We start from the raw sequence: 18,341 nt of genomic DNA on the forward strand, positions 1-18,341 counted from the left end.
ATTGCAAATGTGATTTCAAGGGTAATTTATTTCATGTAGGTATTTAAGAAACAATGAACTTAATACTTGAATTATGTGTACCTTTTTCTAGGGAACTTCAAGTTAAATCAGCAAAATTCAGCAGGGAAAAATGAACTGGGTTAACCCTGTCTCAAAGGTACAAAGAAATAGAACAGCCCCTCTCCTACCTACCATCTCTGTGTCTTGTAAAGTGAAGGAGATTATTTTACTTAAGATGTAAGTTAAAGATATTTACAAAATGTATTTATGTGACAGTTTGATGTGCTTTATTTTTCTGCAGGACTCAATTACTGGACTTGTCAACTCTGCCAGTGTATGTGCTATTTCTCTTCCATTATGAATGGACCAATTGTATTGCACATTTGTCTGGCTTTCTGTAGCCTTCTACTTTTCAACATTGCCACACAATGTCTGGCCTTCCCCAAAATAGAAAGGAGAGAGATAACATATGTTCATGCAGAAACAGGGCAGTCCGATAAGATGAACACCGATGACCTAGAAAATAGCTCCGTGACCTCAAAGCAGACTCTCCAACTGGCGGTCTCTGAAGATCCAATGATGGTGTCAGCAGGACCATCGGCAACATCATTAAGTAAAGCATTCTCAATTAACAATGAAACACAGCCTGGACGAGCTGGGCTCATGCAAACTGAACGCCCTGGTGTTTCCACTGCTACTGAGTCAGCTGTCCCAGCAGATGAAGAAGGATTTGGTTCCAGCCAGCCAGAGAAAATATCTCCTGTAAGTGGACTTTCCAAGTCCATGTTAACCATTGCTATCACTGCAACTGCTTCTCTGACTATTGGTGAAAAGCAGGAACTCCTTACAAGCACTAACTTTCAGCCCATTATAGAAGAGACCACAGAAGCCGCAAAAGGTTTTCTGCAGTATATGGATAATCAATCATTTACAACTGAAAGTCAGGAAGGAGTTGGTATGGGACATTCACCTTCATCCGATGTGAATACTAAGGAAATGCTAACCACCAATCTGAGGACTGAGAAATTTGAAGCAGACACAGACCATAGGACAACTTCTTTTCCTGATGCTGAGTCTACAGCAGGCACTGAGCCTGGAAACATCCCACCTGATAAGGAGAAGCCTTTGCAAATGACAGGTGATAACACCCAGGCTACTGCCACTGAGCAACCACTCACAACTTCGGAGTACAACTTGAGTGTTCAGCCAGAAACTGACAGTCTGCTGGGAGCCCCAGAAGTCACAGTGAGTGCCAGCACAGCTGTTCCAGCTACCTCTGCCTTAAGTGGCGAGTGGGATGACACCAAATTAGAGAGTGTAAGCCAGTCAAGGACCCCCAAACTTAGAGACAATGCAGAGACTCAGGTGAGAATGGAGACATCTGAGACAGCACAAGTAAGCCATGAGGGTGTGGAAGGGCGTCAGTCTTGGACAGAGGCTACGGAAGTGGCTCTGGGGCTTCCTGAAGGGGAAACACACACAGAGACAGCCCTGCTAATAGTGCATGGGAATGAGAGATCACCTGCCTTCACTGATCAGAGTTCCTTTACCCCCACAAGTCTGATGGAAGACACGAAAGTTTCCGTTGTGAACTTGCTCCAAAGTACAGGAGACTTCACGGAATCTACCAAGGAAAACGATGCTCTGTTTTTCTCAGAGGCCACTGTTTCTGTCTCAGAATATGAGTTGGAGGCAGACAAACTGTTGGGAAATACAATGAAAGGTAAAAGAAAGGAAAAGAAAAACAGGCTTTGATTCAATTTGGAACCTTTCAATTTGTTTTTTTAAATTGCAATTTAGAAATAGGTTGACATTTTAATGAAAAGCAGGCCAGGTCTGGTGGCTCATGCCTGCAATCCCAGCATTTTGGGAGGCTGAGGTGGGAGGATTGCTTGAGCCCAGGAGTTTGAGACTAGCCTGGGTGATATAGTGAGATCTATTCTCTAAAGAAAGAATAAAAAGGTGAAATTAAAAAAATAAATAAGTATACAAATACATTATCTATTTTATGTAAAGATTATACCCAATTCCTGTAATCTCAGCACTTTGGGAGGCTCAGGCAGGCAGATCACTTGAGATCAGGAGTTTGAGGTCAGCCTGGCCAATATGGTGAAATCCTATCTCTACTAAAAATACAAAATTAGCCAGGTGTGGTGGTGCATGCCTCTAATCCCAGCTACTTGAGAAGCGGAGGCAGGAGAATTGCTTGACTCTGAGAGACACAGGTTGCAGTGAGCTGATTGTGTGACTGCACTCTAGCCTGGGCACAACAAGAAAAAAAACTCCCTCTCAAAAACAAAACAAAAAAACAAAACAACATTACACCCAAATATAAACCCTGCCTATAGACTAGTGGTCTTCAACTGGGGACAGTTTTCTTTTGCTTTCCCCTCTCCCCAGGGGACATTTAGCAATGTTTGGAGACATTTTTAGTTGTTAGAACTGAGGGGTGCTACTAGCACCTAGTGGGTAGAGGCCAGGGATATTGCTAAATATAGAATACATAGGACAGTCCCCAACAACAAAGAATTATTCTAGCCAACATGCTAATAGCTCTGAGGTTAAGAACCCCCTAGGCGATTATTTTTATTTTAGACTAATATTTTTTAAACATTTTCCTATGAAAGTATATAAATATACAAGAAAATGTGAAAGAATTGGCTATATGTTTAAACTGTAATAAACAATGTTGGATACTTATATACACATAGTTGTAAAATATGCTAACGTCCCTTATATTTCTTACAAAAAAAAACTTTAGGTAAGTACTATAGTTGTCTCATAGTATTAACCATATGAATTTGATTTTCTAATTTTGTTTTCCCGAAAAGAAAACATTTCAAAACAAGTGGGGTGTAGGGGGGGTGCAGGAGAGATAAATCATCTGCTTGCTTGGTTCTGCATTTTCTACTTTCTTTTAAGCTTAACATTTGTGAATATTATAAGCTGGAAAGCCTTCTATTTGTTGTTGATGGATAATGATTTTCTTTTATTATGGGCAGTTGGACAGGCAACATTGGGAAGGAAAAGCTTAGTGTAATGTATACATGCTCGTTTCAAATTGTCTTCGAACATGTACAACATATTGCTTCAGCCAAGTAGCCCAATTAATGGAAAATATCGAATCAGTAATATGTTTTATAAGGTGTTATTGAGATTGAATTAAATGATGAAAGATCACTTGATAAATGACAAAAATTGAATTTTACGTGTCTAATTCATTTTTATTTAAAGACTGAAAGACCTAGTTTGCTGTTAAGTTTTCATAGAAGCTTCCGTAAGTTGTCTTGTAAGTTAGTTTTTAAATGGAGTTGGGTTCACATGGCCATGAAAACCTTAGCTATGACTGAGCAACAAGTTTACTTCAGTTCTTCATAAAACTTTTAGTTTTGGGGCATTAAGTTGTATAGCCCCAGATTGTTCATTATACAATTAAGCCCATGATTCTTAGGTACTGGACTTGTATTAGCTTCTACTAATACAGCCTAAGAAGTAAAATGAAATTGGTAATTTCCTGATTATTTTAGTTTTTGAATATGGTTCTTAGTCCTAATTGCCTCAGCAAACTAATCGCTTAACAGTCCACTTCTTTTTATTCCTAGTACATAGCACTATTCCTGGCACATAGTAGGTACTCAATAAATATCTGTTCGTTGGATTAACACATGAAGATAGAGAACCATTCAGACTGGAGTTATCCAATGTGATTGCCCAGCTTATCTAAATCAATCAAATGACTTTTTTTTTTTTTTTTTTTGAGGCGAAGTTTCGCTCTTGTTACCCAGGCTGGAGTGCAATGGTGCGATCTCGGCTCACCGCAACCTCCGCCTCCTGGGTTCAGGCAATTCTCCTGCCTCAGCCTCCTGAGTAGTTCAGATTACAGGCATGTGCCACCATGCCCAGCTACTTTTTTGTATTTTTGGTAGAGACGGGGTTTCACCATGTTGACCAGGATGGTCTCGATCTCTTGACCTCGTGATCCACCCGCCTCGGCCTCCCAAAGTGCTGGGATTACAGGCTTGAGCCACCGCGCCAGGCCTCAAATGACTTCTAAATGTTCTTTGTACCAGGAGTACCAAGAAGAACAGTCAGATTATTCCTTTTGATTTACGTTTTTTGTCTCATAGAATTAAAAGGAATGGGAAAGATTTCAGTTATTGACAGCAGTTGTTATAGAATAGCCAAAATGTTTCACTACTCATTTTCAGGTGATCGTAAGTATTTTTCTGAAGTAAACAACTCAAATGCTCATTATTTAGAGTCCAGAGACCACGTAGGACATTATCTTCTTCAGAATACGCAATGATGTCTTGTTGTGTTTGGATATTAGCAACAGATGAATATGTTGAGATTATAGCCAGTCCTTTGAGTCAGTTAGCTGCTTCAACTGAAGGTCAGGTTTTAAAAATAATCTATAATTATTTTTTCTCCTACATGAACTAGGAAGAAAGAGGGATGTTGGGAAAATGTAAAGGTTATTTAAATATTTTTTATTACTATTTCTAGTTCTCACTTTTCTTTCTCTAACAGCAGTTATTTATTCAAGATGCTATGCATTTTGACATTTCTTGCTATTTCATAAAACTACAGACAGAGCCTGCATATTTATTTTTGCATATGTGTTCTCAAAAGTGTTCATTATTGCCTTCAAACATGAAGGCAAGGTAGAGAACACCCACTGCTTAAAATGGTAGAACTTTTGTAAAGTATCTGTTCATATCCTTTGCCCATTTTTGAATGGGCTTGTTTGTTTTTTTCTTGTAGATCTGCTTTAGTTCTTTGTAAATTCTGGATATCAGCCCCTTGTCAGATGGGTAGGCTTCAAAAATTTTTTCCCATTCTGTTGGTTGCCGATTCACTCTACTGACTGTTTCTTTTGCCATGCAGAAGCTGTGGAGTTTGATTAGGTCCCATTTGTCTATTTTGGCTTTTGTTGCCATTGCTTTTGGCGTTTTGGTCCTATGCAACAATCTTGCATGTTCATCACATGTACCCCAAAACCTAAAATGCAATTAAAAAAAATGGTAGAACTATCTGTTATTGTCTTCCTGTGGCAAACAGCATTGCCCTATGTGCTAGAGGTACAGAAGGACAATAAATCCTGGCTCTCAAGGGATTTACAATAATATTGGAGAAAGGAAAAAAGAGAAAAAACTCAAACAATGGTATAGAGTGCAAATATGAAACTCGTATAAGAACCTTACCCTAACTCACATTATTTGTCCTATAACCAGGTATATCAATCCATCAAATGTAAAAATCTCTTCAATTCAAAAGGAAAAATAGTGTAAACTGAGTACCAAGAAAAGGAACTGCTTATAGTGAAAAACAAATACACATTATTTTAAAGCAAATACATTGTTTTCAAGGCAACATTTTTAAAAATAATAGGATATGCCATAATGTCATTAATAAAAACTTAAGAGAAATGTTTTTTAAGCTATCTCTAGAATGTTATTTTTCATTGTATAACTTACTGATCTTGCTAAATACTTCGTATCTAGAACTAATATTTAAAAAGAGACACAATAAGGTCTTCTAGGAATTATGTTTTTAGTAGTTTTTCAGTACAGCGTTTGAAATTTCTAGCATAAGAACAGGGCAAATCTTGAATTATAAGTAGTCTGTAGAAGGCAAAACATCTGAAGAGAAATCAGAGTATAATTATAAATAGTCTTTAATACTGTATTTGAGGGAATTATAATGTTGCGAAGGAAGTGGATGTATGACAGATAATGTCATACCCTGCAGTTCTATCCATTTCCTTTTCTGACCTAAAAGCAAATGCACATCTTCTACAGAGGCATCTCCAAGTTGTTCATTGATCATAGTTAGCACAGTGGTTAAGAGTGCTGGCTATGTGACCAAAGGTGGGCTCCTCAGCTTTTCTAAACCTAAGTTCTGTAAAGTGGATTAATAATAGCTGGTATTTATTGAATACTTGCCAAATACTAGGTGTTTTACCTGTGTTATTGAATTTAATCTTTGTAGCAACTCTATGAGAGAGATACTATTATTATCTCCATTTTATAGCCAAGGAAACTCAAGGCTAACATATGTAAAATAATTGGTTTATGATCACACAGCTAGAAAGTGACTAAGTAAGACAGGTTGGCTCTAGAGCCTGCATTCTTGACCTCTGTGGTACAGCTTCCATGGAATGGTATTAGTACCTGTTTTTCCATAGTACATATAGGAGGATGCATGAGATACTGTATCCATGCACTCAGCATGGTGTTTATGGCACATCCTAGAAACTCAGTAAACATTAGTTATTGTAATCATTGCTTCTTTATTTTAAAATGCTAGCTTCTCTTGACCTTTCAGAAATGCAAATGTGAATTATGTATTGTATACAAATGTTTCTGAGAAGTTTTGAGTGTAACTTAGTTCTGTATAACTTAGTTTCTTAACAAACTGATTATGTTGACATTCAAACATATGCCTGTCAGGGAGCTCAGTCATTGATCTTCCTACTTTGTTTTAGATTTCATTTGAGTTTTTTACATGAACTTCTTTATCCCTGTTGCAGATTGATTCACAACTACTGAAAGCACTGACAGAGAAAACATTTATTTGCTGTCATTTTATTTCTGAGTTCTCTCTTTGTTTTCCCAGTTCCTGAAATAGCATCTGCTCCCTGCCCCCCAATTTATTAAGCATATTGTGATATTTTTAAAAAATAGGAATTTGGTCTATTTTAAAATGTTTTTCCCCCCTTTAAGACATCATCACTCAAGAAATGACAACAGCTGTTCAAGAGCCAGATGCCTTATCCGTGGTGACACAAGAGCAGGTCGCTACCCTCGAGCTTATCAGAGACAGTGGCAAGACCGAGGAAGAAAAGGAGGACCTCTCTCCTGTGCCTGATGTTCCTGGCATTACTCAGCTATCAAGAAGATGGGAGCCTCTGGCCACTACAATTTCAACTACAGTCGTTCCTTGGTTTTTTGAAGTTACTCCCACTGTGGAAGGTCTGTAAGGGAGGAAATTAGACTCTGTTTTGGGGGTGGATCTCTTCTGTAAGTGGACAAGAAACAGAATGAATGAGGCAGATGGCATTGCTACCAACACACACACACACACACACACACACACACACACACACACACACACCCCCTTACGTGGAAAGGTGTGTGAATTCTGTCTTGTTTGAAGAGGTGTGGCATAGCCTTAAAAGAAGAAGCATTTAGTTTGTAAGTAAGGTCTCCTGGTGGCTCACCTCTGGATCCTCAAAGCCCAGATTCTCTGAGAAGGCTCTTGCTGTTTGGTAACTCTTCTGCTAGGAGCCAGGGGGGATGAGGTGAAGGCAGCATGGACCTGAACTTGAATTACAACTTTAGCTTTCAGTAGTATTGTGGCCTCCAGCCAAGTTTCTTAATGTCTGTAAGCTTTGGTTTGTTCACTTCTAAATAATGCCTATCTGTTTTATAGGTTATTTTAAGAATTTAAAATAATGCCTACAAAGTGTTTTCTACATAGGAGGCCCTCAAATGCTCTGATCTCTTAAAGGCAGTGAAGTTTTCAATCTGTGTGAAAGCTACTACTGTTCTGTAGTCTCTGGACTTGGGAATTCCTGCGGCTATCTTTGGCTGCTTTTAAATTGAGCACATTGCAGACCCAGATCTAGGCTCTTACTCTATGATTTGATTTTGAGAAAGACACTTGGTCTTTCAAAAGTACTCTTTGAAATATATTTTAGTATATATTAAAAAATACTTTACCTTTGACAATACATTATATAAAATCTTGCAACATCCGTAATATTGTCAATAGAGTAAATGGGATATTAAAATTTAACAACAAGGTTCTGATTTGAGATAATACATTTTCCTGGGAGATCATACATTGTCCTGAAAGTCTTTGCTTTGGGGAGTTGGATTAATGCAATTTGGGAAAGGAGAGCTGACTCAAGGGCCAAACTTACTGTATTATACGATATTGGCTTAATCATTTCTTGCCTAAAAAGTGAAAGCACAGACTGGGTGTGGTGGCTCATGCCTGTAATCCCAGCAATTTGGGAGGCCAAGGTGGGTGGATCACCTGAGGTCGGGAGTTTGAGAGCAGTTTGACTAACATGGAGAAACCCTGTCTCTACTAAAAATATAAAATTAGCTAGGCATGGTGTCACATGCCTATAATCCCAGCTACACTGGAGGCCGAGGCAGGAGAATTGCTTGAACCCGGGAGGCGGAGGTTGTGGTGAGCCGAGATTGCGCCATTGCGCTCCAGCCTGGGCAACTAGAACAAAACCCTGTCTCAAAAAAAAAAAAAAAGGAAGTACATGCTTACATTTGCCTCAATGATTATCTTGTGGCTCAAGTCCTATCTGTTGTGTTTGGCAGAACAAGTGGACACAGTCACAGGGCCAAACGAGGAGTTCACACCGGTTCTGGGATCTCCAGTGACACCCCCTGGAGTAATGGTGGGGGACCCCAGCATTTCCCCTGCACTTCCTCCTTCTGAGACGTCCTCTGAGATAAGAACCGTTGTTCCATCTGTTACTCGAGTTAATACAGCTGCCTCATACGGCCTGGACCAGCTTGAATCTGAAGGTATCCATGTTTTGAAGGGGATCTTTTCAAGGACTGGTTGAGTGAGTCACTGAGCACATGGTTTTGAGAAAGAATGAAGTAGAAGTATATTCAATCTGCAGTATAGATCAGAGGTCGGTAAACTACAGCTGTGCCAAATCTGGCCTGCCGTTTGTTTTTGAATTGCCTGTAAGCTTAGTTTTTACATTTTGAAATGATTGAAAAGAAGTCAAAAGAAGAATATTTGGTGACATAGAAAAGTTATAAAAATTCAAATTTCAGTGTTCAGAGATAAAGCTATATTGAAACACAGCCAAACTAATTCATTTACATAAATATGTGGCTACTTTTGTGCCATAACAGCAGAATTAAGAAGCTGTGACAGAGGCTCAGTGGCCCACAAAGACTGAAATATTTATGATACGGCCCTTTTTAGAACAAGTTTGCTGACTCTGCTGTGTATCTGTGGTTCTCAGCTATAGCTGACCATTGGAATTACCTTGGAGAGCGTTTGAAACATCCAGTGCCAGAATTGCTCTCCCACTGATTCAGATTAAGATGGTGGAGGGTGGAATCAGGTATCAGCATTTTAAAAGACTGCCTTAGATGATTTCAGTATTCAAGCTGGATTGAGAATACTAGGTTAAAATGAAGACGTTGAATGTTTCCCCACCAGATTTTCTTGGTTACAAGTTTTAATGAGGATTATATTTTAATAGCATTGCTCTGGTTGTGAATGCCGTTAATGTTGTTAATTCTCCCATAGAAACATCTCTGGTTTAGTCTGTGCCACTATTTGGAGATAGGCAGTCTCCAAACAGTATTTCCCAAGACATTGGCTTTGCGCATGTAAAAGAAACTTGGGGCATGGCTGCCTATCAACAAGTAAGAAGACTGGAAATATGACCCATAGTCACTTAATTAATCAGCATTTTGGCCGATGAACGGTTCCTGGCTGGAGGTACAAAACGTCCAGGGATTTATAGGGCAGAATTTCTTCAACTAATCTACACTGAAAAGCTTTTAGGCACTCAATTAGGTATGTGCTTGACGCAGTAAAAGACATAGGATGTGCCATTATATACTATTATTTTGTTTTGTCTACAGCAGGGAAGGCGATTGAACTAGGTTTGCTGCTGACTCTATTGCAGACTTTCTGGGTAACACTGGTTGGCTGCTGACAGAGAAACATGACATTTCAGGAGCAGTGTGGAGAATTCCACAGTAGAAGGCTGGTTTAAGAAATAGTTCGAAGTGGGCTTGGAGGCTAACAGCTCTTGCACACCACATGAAGATAAATATCGAATGACTTTGAGTTTAGTGTCTTATATTAACTGTCTACTCTCCTTGATACCATCTGGAAAAAGCAGGTTTCCCTAAATTAACCTGAGTTAGACTTGACAGCTTTACCCAGCAGGGTTCATTAAATCAGAAAAAAAAAAAATTTGTGAATAATCCATACTTGTGAAACTGCAGTAATTTTCTAAATTTAGGAGATGATGGCAGTTGTATTGAAATATGTTAGAATTTTCCTGACACACCTAAGGTGTCCTGGAGTTTTAGTTCTTTTCTTCTACACAATTCAATTTTAGCTATTTTTTGATAATTTTTTTTTTTGTTTTTTTTTTTTTTTGTTTTTGATCTAAATTATGATCCTTGTCATGGGTTACAAAGAAAGATTTCTGGTCAAAAGGTATTCTTTTTGCTACATTGTTGGGCTTAAGATTTTGAATAAGCACATTTTTACTCCTAAATGCCAAGGAGTACAACTTATGCTTAATTAATCTACGCCAATAGTTCTATTGTTAGTTTTATGCTGGTGCATCTCGTCCTCCGAAAACTGAATTGACTACCCTGATTTAAACAAATGAACCTACTAGACTCCTGGATGTATTGGAGGCCTTCATTTTCAATGCAGGTTTTCCCATCTTACCCAGGAATATAAGTGCAGTTTGAAGCCTTGACTGGGTGAGACATTTTAATTCTACCATAGGTTTATGCCTAGAGGCAGAGAATTTTTTTCTTATCTAGAACACTGTATTACTTATGTCAGGTTATCAGGCTTTCTTGTTTTAGTCTCTGTGATGCATTTATATGCCATTTTAATATCTTCCTTTTCGCTAGGGGGCAGGAGCATTTCTCTGCTGAGAAATTGAGAAATGAGGTACTTTTCTCAATGGGATATGGAAAGGGACAGACACCAAAGAAGGAGCGAACCTTTATGGAAATTTCTGAATCCATGACTCTGTTTATCCTTTAAGAGATAACTAGCAGCCCAAATCAGTCTAAAAACGATGTCTACTTGCACCCTGTCTTCTTCCCTGCTCCTCACCTCTGTATAACATGATGACTGAGAGTGGGTACGGGGTTTCAAGGGCTGTTGTAACTAAGTACCACAAACGAGGTGGCTTGAAACAACAGAAATTTATTCTCATGCAGTCTGAAGCCTGCAAGCTGGAAGTTAAGGTATAGGCAAGGCTCTGGTCTCTCTAAAGCCTCTAGGAGAGGAACTCCAAGGTTTCCTTGGCTTGAGGCAGCATGACTCCAATCTATTTACATAGCCCTCTGTGTCTCTGTGCTCAAATTTCCCTTGTTTTATAAGAACACCAGTGATTGGATTACGGCCCATCCTAATGACCTCATCTTAATTATATATGCTGAGACCCTATTTCCAAATATAGTTTCATTCACTGGTACTACCGGTCAGGAGTTAAACATACAATTTTGGGGGACACAATTCAACATGTAAAAGAAGGTCTGCTTCTGAAGAGTTTGTCAGCTGGCCGTGAAGACAGACGAGCCATCTGAGTGATGTGAATTGGTAGAGTGAGGGAAGTTTTGGTGTGTTTTCTAAAAGCCTGCCTTGCTAAATACATGCCACCTTGTGCATATTTCAGCGTTTTTTATCTTGTCAGCAAAAATGCAGTTTGATATTTGAAGGGACAGTGGTTTATTTTTCACCTTGCCTGATACATGTGACTTCTATGTATGCCTTTTTTTTTTTTTTTAGGGAATAAATATTCTCAGAATATTAATGAATACATTATACTCACTTAAGGCATAACTCTACCAGAGTTGTAGTCAGCATTTTTGAAATACAAACATAACAAAAATATTCTAACTTTTTATTCAAATAGGATAATGATAAATTTTATACACATTTGTAACTGTATAAATTAATTTTTGCATTTAATCCCTGTATAGGTTGATTTTCTTCGCTTGTTGAATATTCATGTCCTTCCTGCTCCAAAATGCCAACTTAAAATTTCTGATTACTTTTGAAAACATACTTGAAATGTATTTGGTTAACTCTTAAAATATATATATATATATATATATATATATATATATATATATTTTTTTTTTTTTTTTTTTTTTTTTTTTTTTTCTTTTTTAAGACAGGGTTTCACCATGTTGGTCAGGCTGGTCTTGAACTCCCGACCTCAGGTGATCCACCCGCCTTGGCCTCCAAAGCGCTTGGATTACAGGCGTGAGCCACCACACCTGGCTAAAATATTTTAATACTAATATTTCTTACCTACTTAAAGAAGTCTCACTTTATGTAGAAAATAGAAAGAGAAGATAGAAATCAATCTATCTGAAGATATCTACTTACTCTAAAGAAATCTAACTATTATTTTATTCTTTTTGTACACCCCCATGGAAGGTGGAAATTAATCTGCGCTCCAAAGTGGTAACAATAATTCTGTAGAATGAAAGGTTGTTGCTTTGGCAGTGTCCCTCATCTGGAGAACTTGAATTCTTGATCTGATTGATCTTATTTAATATTTTCTGTGGGCATACATGTTGAGTATAATCCCATGTTATCATCTCAAGCCTGTATTAGTCTGTTCTCATGCTGCTAATAAAGACATACCTGAGACTGGGTAATTTATAAAGGAAAGAGGTTTAATAAAGGGAAAGAGATTCCACATGGTTGGGGAGGCCTGACAATCATGGCGGAAGGCAAAGGAGGAGCAAATCACGTCTGACATGACAGCAGGCAGGAGAGCTTGTGTAAGGGAACTGCCCTTTATAAAACCATCAGATCTCTTGAGAGTTATTCACTATCACGAGAACAGCATGGGAAAGACCTGTCCCCACAATTCAGTTATCTCCCATTGGGTCCCTCTCATGACATGTGGGGATTATGGGAGCTACAATTCAAGATGAAATTTGGGTGGGGACACACACAGCCAAACCATATCAAATCCCTATTTCCTCATTTGTCTCAAAAGTCCCACTTATTACAGGCCTTATGAAACAAACTCATAGTAATTGACTTGCTGGAGAATTATGTTTAACATAGAGATTTTTAATTCTTAATATCCAATGGAGAAGCTATGTTTAACTTTTTTTAAATAACTTAGTTTTTAAAAATACAAGACCAATTATATTTTTTAACTACAGATTTTTTTTTTCTGACAGTTTTTCCTTGCTTTTCTAAGACTGTTTTGTCTGTCTTTATATTTCGTTTTTAAATTATTGTGTTTTTGACATTTTTTCGCCAGCCAGACAGCATACATGGGGCAGAAAGCTGTTATTATTTTGTCATTCATTGTTTAATCTCTTTTAGAGACATCCATTTTCCTGACTTTCTGTGTGCACATGTGTGCCTGTGTGTGTATATGCGTATTCAGTGTCATGGTTGTTTTTTGCAGTCCTCAGATAACACTTCCAGTATTTATTTACAGTGTCTCTTAATTTCCTCTGCTGAAGAGATAGAGATGTTATATCTTTCCTTATTTGGGGTCACTAGTTCTGTCCCTTTCTAGGGTCTTCTTTACTGATAATGCGAATTTCAGGAGAAAGTCATTTCTAAAAAGTGTGCCTTCATTCATGTGATTGAATGATATTCTTGGCAGCATGGTGGCTTCATACTGAAGTCACTATCTTTGTCTCTTTCTTGTATTGTCAATCAGAAGCAAATTGGGAAATACATTGTTTAAATAGCATTAAGGAGAAGTTTAAAAAAAATTTTTCTTTAAAGCTCCGCTGAGGATACTTAAGAGCTCATGTAACTTTTAGAGAAGTGTCTGCCTTTTTTTTTTTTTTTTTTTTTTTTTCAGACGGAGTTTCACTCTTGTTACCCAGGCTGGAGTGCAATGGCGCGATCTCGGCTCACTGCAACCTCCGCCTCCTGGGTTCAGGCAATTCTCCTGCCTCAGCCTCCTGAGTAGCTGGGATTACAGGCACTCGCCACCATGCCTAGCTAATTTTTTGTGTTTTTTAGTAGAGACGGGGTTTCACCATGTTGACCAGGATGGTCTCGATTTCTTGACCTTGCGATTCACCCGCCTCGGCCTCCCAAAGTGCTGGGATTACAGGCGTGAGCCACCGCGCCTGGCCGGAAGTGTCTGCTTTTTACCGGCACTTTAATTCACAAAATCAATTGTTTTGCCCTCCTAGTAATTACTCATTTTCAGACTATTTTCTTATTATTTCTCAATTCTCATAAGAAAATTCTCAATTCTCAACTTAGAAGGCAGCTAGAATAGATATATGAGAAAGAGTATTCAAAATCCCTTCAGGAGGCCATGTTTATAAATCCAAGTTTGAGTGATTTTCCTTTGGTTGCTGCTGTGTGGAAGTCACATTAAAGATCAAGAAGAATGTGATAGGCTTGGACTGTCTCCTGCTCCTTGTGATTCTGTAGTTTGAGATTATGAATGTTCACTCTGTGTTAAGAATGAGTACTAGTATTGAATTTTGTTCTGGGAAATGCTTTGGATTTTGATTTAATTTTGCTTCAGTGACAGAGCCACTTATCTGATATGCAGTGGGGATGATGTGGAAAAGAGTATTCCATGGAATATGCCCTTCATTTGATTTTAATGATGAACTAAATGCTGAGTCTTCTTTCCCCAGATGCCTGTTCTGTTGAATGGGAATTAAATAATAATAATAATAATTTTACAACTGTTAACATGAACACATGAAACATCTAATACTTATTGCCAAATACGTTAGGGAAGCATGAGGTTTTCTTTTCTTGTTTTCATTTTTGTGTCATTTTAAGTGCCTTACATGACAGATTATGAAATACAGAATTGCTGGTGATTTCAGATATCAGTTGCCTCTTGTAGTAAGTTATTTTGTTGTCTTGTCCTGAAATCATCGTGCTTTCTTTGACATTTATGACAGAGCTCTATTCCTAAGTACCTGCATGCTCGGTGGGGTAGTACATGCATTACTTAGCACTCAGAATGGTCATCACGTTTGCTAATAATGCTCACATAGCCCATGGTACTTCGAAAATATTTAAAATCAATATTGTGAGGTATTGCCATAAGGCTGTGTTCACAAATTCTGCTGTTGAAGAAAGATAACTGACATTTACTCTAGTTTTTCTGGTATGCTTTCCTGCCACGAGGAATTCATTTATTGGTATAATTGCAATTAAGTAAACCTTGAAGAGTTAGTTCCCCTCGTCTGTTTTGTGTGTGTCTGTGTGTGTGCGTGTGTGTGTGTGTGTACCTTTTTTTGCCAGTCCAGCACTGCTTAGTAAGCTTACCTTAGACACTCAAAAAATTTTACAGAATGGCTCATGATGATGAAAGGATTTACCTTTGTACATATTTAGTGGTTTTATTTATTCTTTCATTTATGTGTGCAGTGAACAAATATTCATTTGGCTATTCAGACGATACCAAGAATAATTGGGGGTGGGTCTTGCTCTTAAGGGAGCAGAAGTGCTAGTAGAACAGGAGCATAGATACATACAAAACAGAAATGCAACACAGAAGTGAGGGCTCAACTCTGATTTTTAAATCTTGCCTGAATTCCTAAGGGATCTGGAGTCATGCCCTACAAATGATAAATTCTCATCAGATGGTTTTTTAAATTTAACCCTATGTATCGTGACTTACTTTCCAACGTGACTCTGGCATAACATTATGATATAAGGAAGAAAATAAAAATATTTTACCCCAAAACATACTTCTTTGACATATCTTGAAATGGCCCTGCAAAGCTGTCCTTTGTGGGAGACAATGTGCTTCTGTAAAGAATCTTCATTAACATAGCTAGATCTTTTTCTTCCAGACCCTCCCAATCCTAAGAGATTAACTAAGATCTGAGTAGGAACTATTTGACATCTATTGTCTCTAAGGGCAGCCAGTATAAGACTTCAAAAGAACTTTGGTCTCTACAGTCTTTACCTTAATCTGAAAATTCCTTTCTATCCATCCCAGGTCTTCCCGATAACCTTGGGCGCATGTCCTTAGGACCTCCTACGGCCTGTGTCCTGGGCCATGTTCACTCCTGTTTGGTTCAGAATATATCTCTTCAAATATTTTACAGAGTTTGACTCTGTTTATCAACAGAAGGCAGAAAGGATCACAAAAAAAGTTACAGAAAATGGACTCTAAGAGTCAGGAGAGACTTTAGTTCCATCCTAGAAAAACACTGAATTGGTGTATATGCCTGTGTGTCGTGTGTGTGTGTGTGTGTGTGTGTGTGTGTGTGTGTGTTGGGGGGGTTGTGGGGGAGCATTTGTGTTATAGATTTGTGTATATATGTACAGTAGTATGCCATATAATAAAGTTTTAGTTAGCAACATGCTTCATATATGACAGTGGTCCTGTAAGATTATAATAGGCTACTTTTACTGTACCTTTTCTAATTTTTACATACACAAATGCTTACCATTGTGTTACAGTCACCTACAATGTTCAATACAGTAACTTGCTATACAGGTTTGTAGCCTAGGAGCAACAGACTATACTGTATAGCCTGACTATACTGTATAGCCTGAGTGTGTAGTAGGCTACACCATATAGATTTGTGTATGTACACTCTGTGATGTTTGCATGATGACAAAATTGCCTAACGACACATTTTTCAGAATGTATTCCCATTGTTAAGTGATGTATGACTGTATATTTATAATTTTATGGACAATTTAGAAAAATGAGTGGGGAGAAACCCAACAATATGGAAACATTCTAGAGTGGTGAATAGATGCCTTATACACCACACTAGCAATAAATTATTTTATAGACATGCAATCAACCAAGTCACAGCTCACTGGTTAGATGAATTATTTCTTAAGAATAGCTTTTAACAACTGGAGCAGCTGCTTTTCCATGAAGAAGAAGCAATCAGATACTCAGCCTCAGGCTAATAAATATGTAGTTTACAGTAAGCTAGGTATTTGTATAGAAAGAGATACCATGTCTCTCTTGAGGGTGATGTTCTGATCCCAGGCAAAATGATTTGTTCTGAATGGTTAATCTGGGCACAGACTCTGGGGTTGAGAATCCCTGTGAGCAGTGATCCAAGCAGGGCTTTCCACATTGGTGGCTTTTGTGCAGATGCTGAGGCAAACATGTAGCTTGGAATAATATGTGGGTGGTAGAGATTTCAAAGATACTTTAGATGTTTGCAGAAAATCAAGGCATTTTCAAAGGCATGATTTTTCAATATGAGGATAGACATATATAAGTATTCTTTGGTGTGAACATGAGAATTTTATTGAATTGGAGTACAAACAATTACAAACCTTAAAAATATATAGAATAATGTATGGATGGTGTCAACTGCACTTTATCAAGGTATATTCATAACCATGAAGTTGTTTTGCCATCAGACTACCTCTTTTTTTTTTTTTTTGAGGCGGAGTTTCACTCTTGTTACCCAGGCTGGAGTGCAATGGTGCGGTCTTGGCTCACCACAACCTCCGCCTCCTGGGTTCAGGCAATTCTCCTGCCTCAGCCTCCTGAGTAGCCGGTATTACAGGCACGCACCACCATGCCCAGCTAATTTTTTGTATATTTAGTAGAGATGGGGTTTCACCATGTTGACCAGGATGGTCTCGATCTCGTGACCTCATGATCCACCCACCTCGGCCTCCCAAAGTGTTGGGATTACAGGCGTGAGCCACCACGCCTGGCCAGACTACCTCTTAATCTTTAAATGAATGTATATCCCTAAGGGAAAAGATTAGAAGAAAAATGTAATACATCAATTTAAATGGCCTTACAAGATTTAAAAATTATCACACTTGGGAGCATTAAATTAGTCCTGAAAGATTTACGTGGATTTTTCCCTCATTTACTAGGGCCTTTTCTTCTCCAGCCGTTCTGCCTCCTTCTACATTGCTTATCTCCAGACACAACAGTCTACAGAAATTTCTTCTTCTGTTAAAACAGCATAAAGAATCGGCAACATCTTAGCAGGAAAAGGTGATTCTCCAGGTGGGCAGAGGCCTTGCGCAGCTCCCTCTGGATTTTTTTCAAGGTGTCTGGTTCACTTGGTCTCTGAGGAATCCTGTTTCCTGTTAAAACTCTGGCTGAGGAAGAGATGTACATCCTTTCACTTGTTTCAATTGAAATTAGCAGAAATTTTTAAAAGACTCAGCTTAAACCTAAGGGAACACAAAGCAAATAAACCCAGAAAGTGAAAGAAACAGAAAATGAATTAGGTTTGCCAGGTACAGATTTCTCTTTGAGTGTTCTGTCTGACAAGGTGTTTTATATTCTGTCCCTAAAGCACTAGAATAATATTTCAGGCACTTTGCCAGGTTTTCTGGTATCTCAGTGCTTGGCTTTTTTTTTTTTTTTTTTTTTTTTCCCCTGTGTAAAGGGTAAACTTCTCATTTTTTACTCCCCTTCCCTTCCCCCCCATAAAAGAGGCAAGACCAAGATATAAATTACTCCTAGGGCTCACCACCAAGTAGTAGTGAGTCCTTACCCCCTGCATACATATTGTCTGTCCTCTTTATAGGTTGAAGGACATGTGTTTAATTCCTAGGCAAGTAACAATGCAACAACTGTCATGATTAATACCATGTATGTGCCAGCCGTC

At 38.4% G+C, this 18,341-nt stretch overlaps 1 protein-coding gene across 1 annotated transcript in view; it reads left to right on the forward strand.

Moving 5' to 3' along the window:
- Positions 1-18,341, forward strand: part of ARMH4 (armadillo like helical domain containing 4) — a 143,211-nt gene that overhangs the window by 13,331 nt on the left and 111,539 nt on the right. The window contains exons 2-4 of the mRNA XM_003930486.4: positions 302-1,723; positions 6,726-6,974; positions 8,346-8,555. Of these exons, the coding sequence (XP_003930535.1) occupies positions 337-1,723; positions 6,726-6,974; positions 8,346-8,555 (1,846 nt within the window). The 5' untranslated portion in view covers positions 302-336. The remainder of the gene's footprint in view (positions 1-301; positions 1,724-6,725; positions 6,975-8,345; positions 8,556-18,341) is intronic.

The sequence above is a fragment of the Saimiri boliviensis genome, chromosome 2, assembly GCF_048565385.1.
Source record: "Saimiri boliviensis isolate mSaiBol1 chromosome 2, mSaiBol1.pri, whole genome shotgun sequence".
NCBI classification, from domain to species: Eukaryota; Metazoa; Chordata; class Mammalia; order Primates; family Cebidae; genus Saimiri; species Saimiri boliviensis.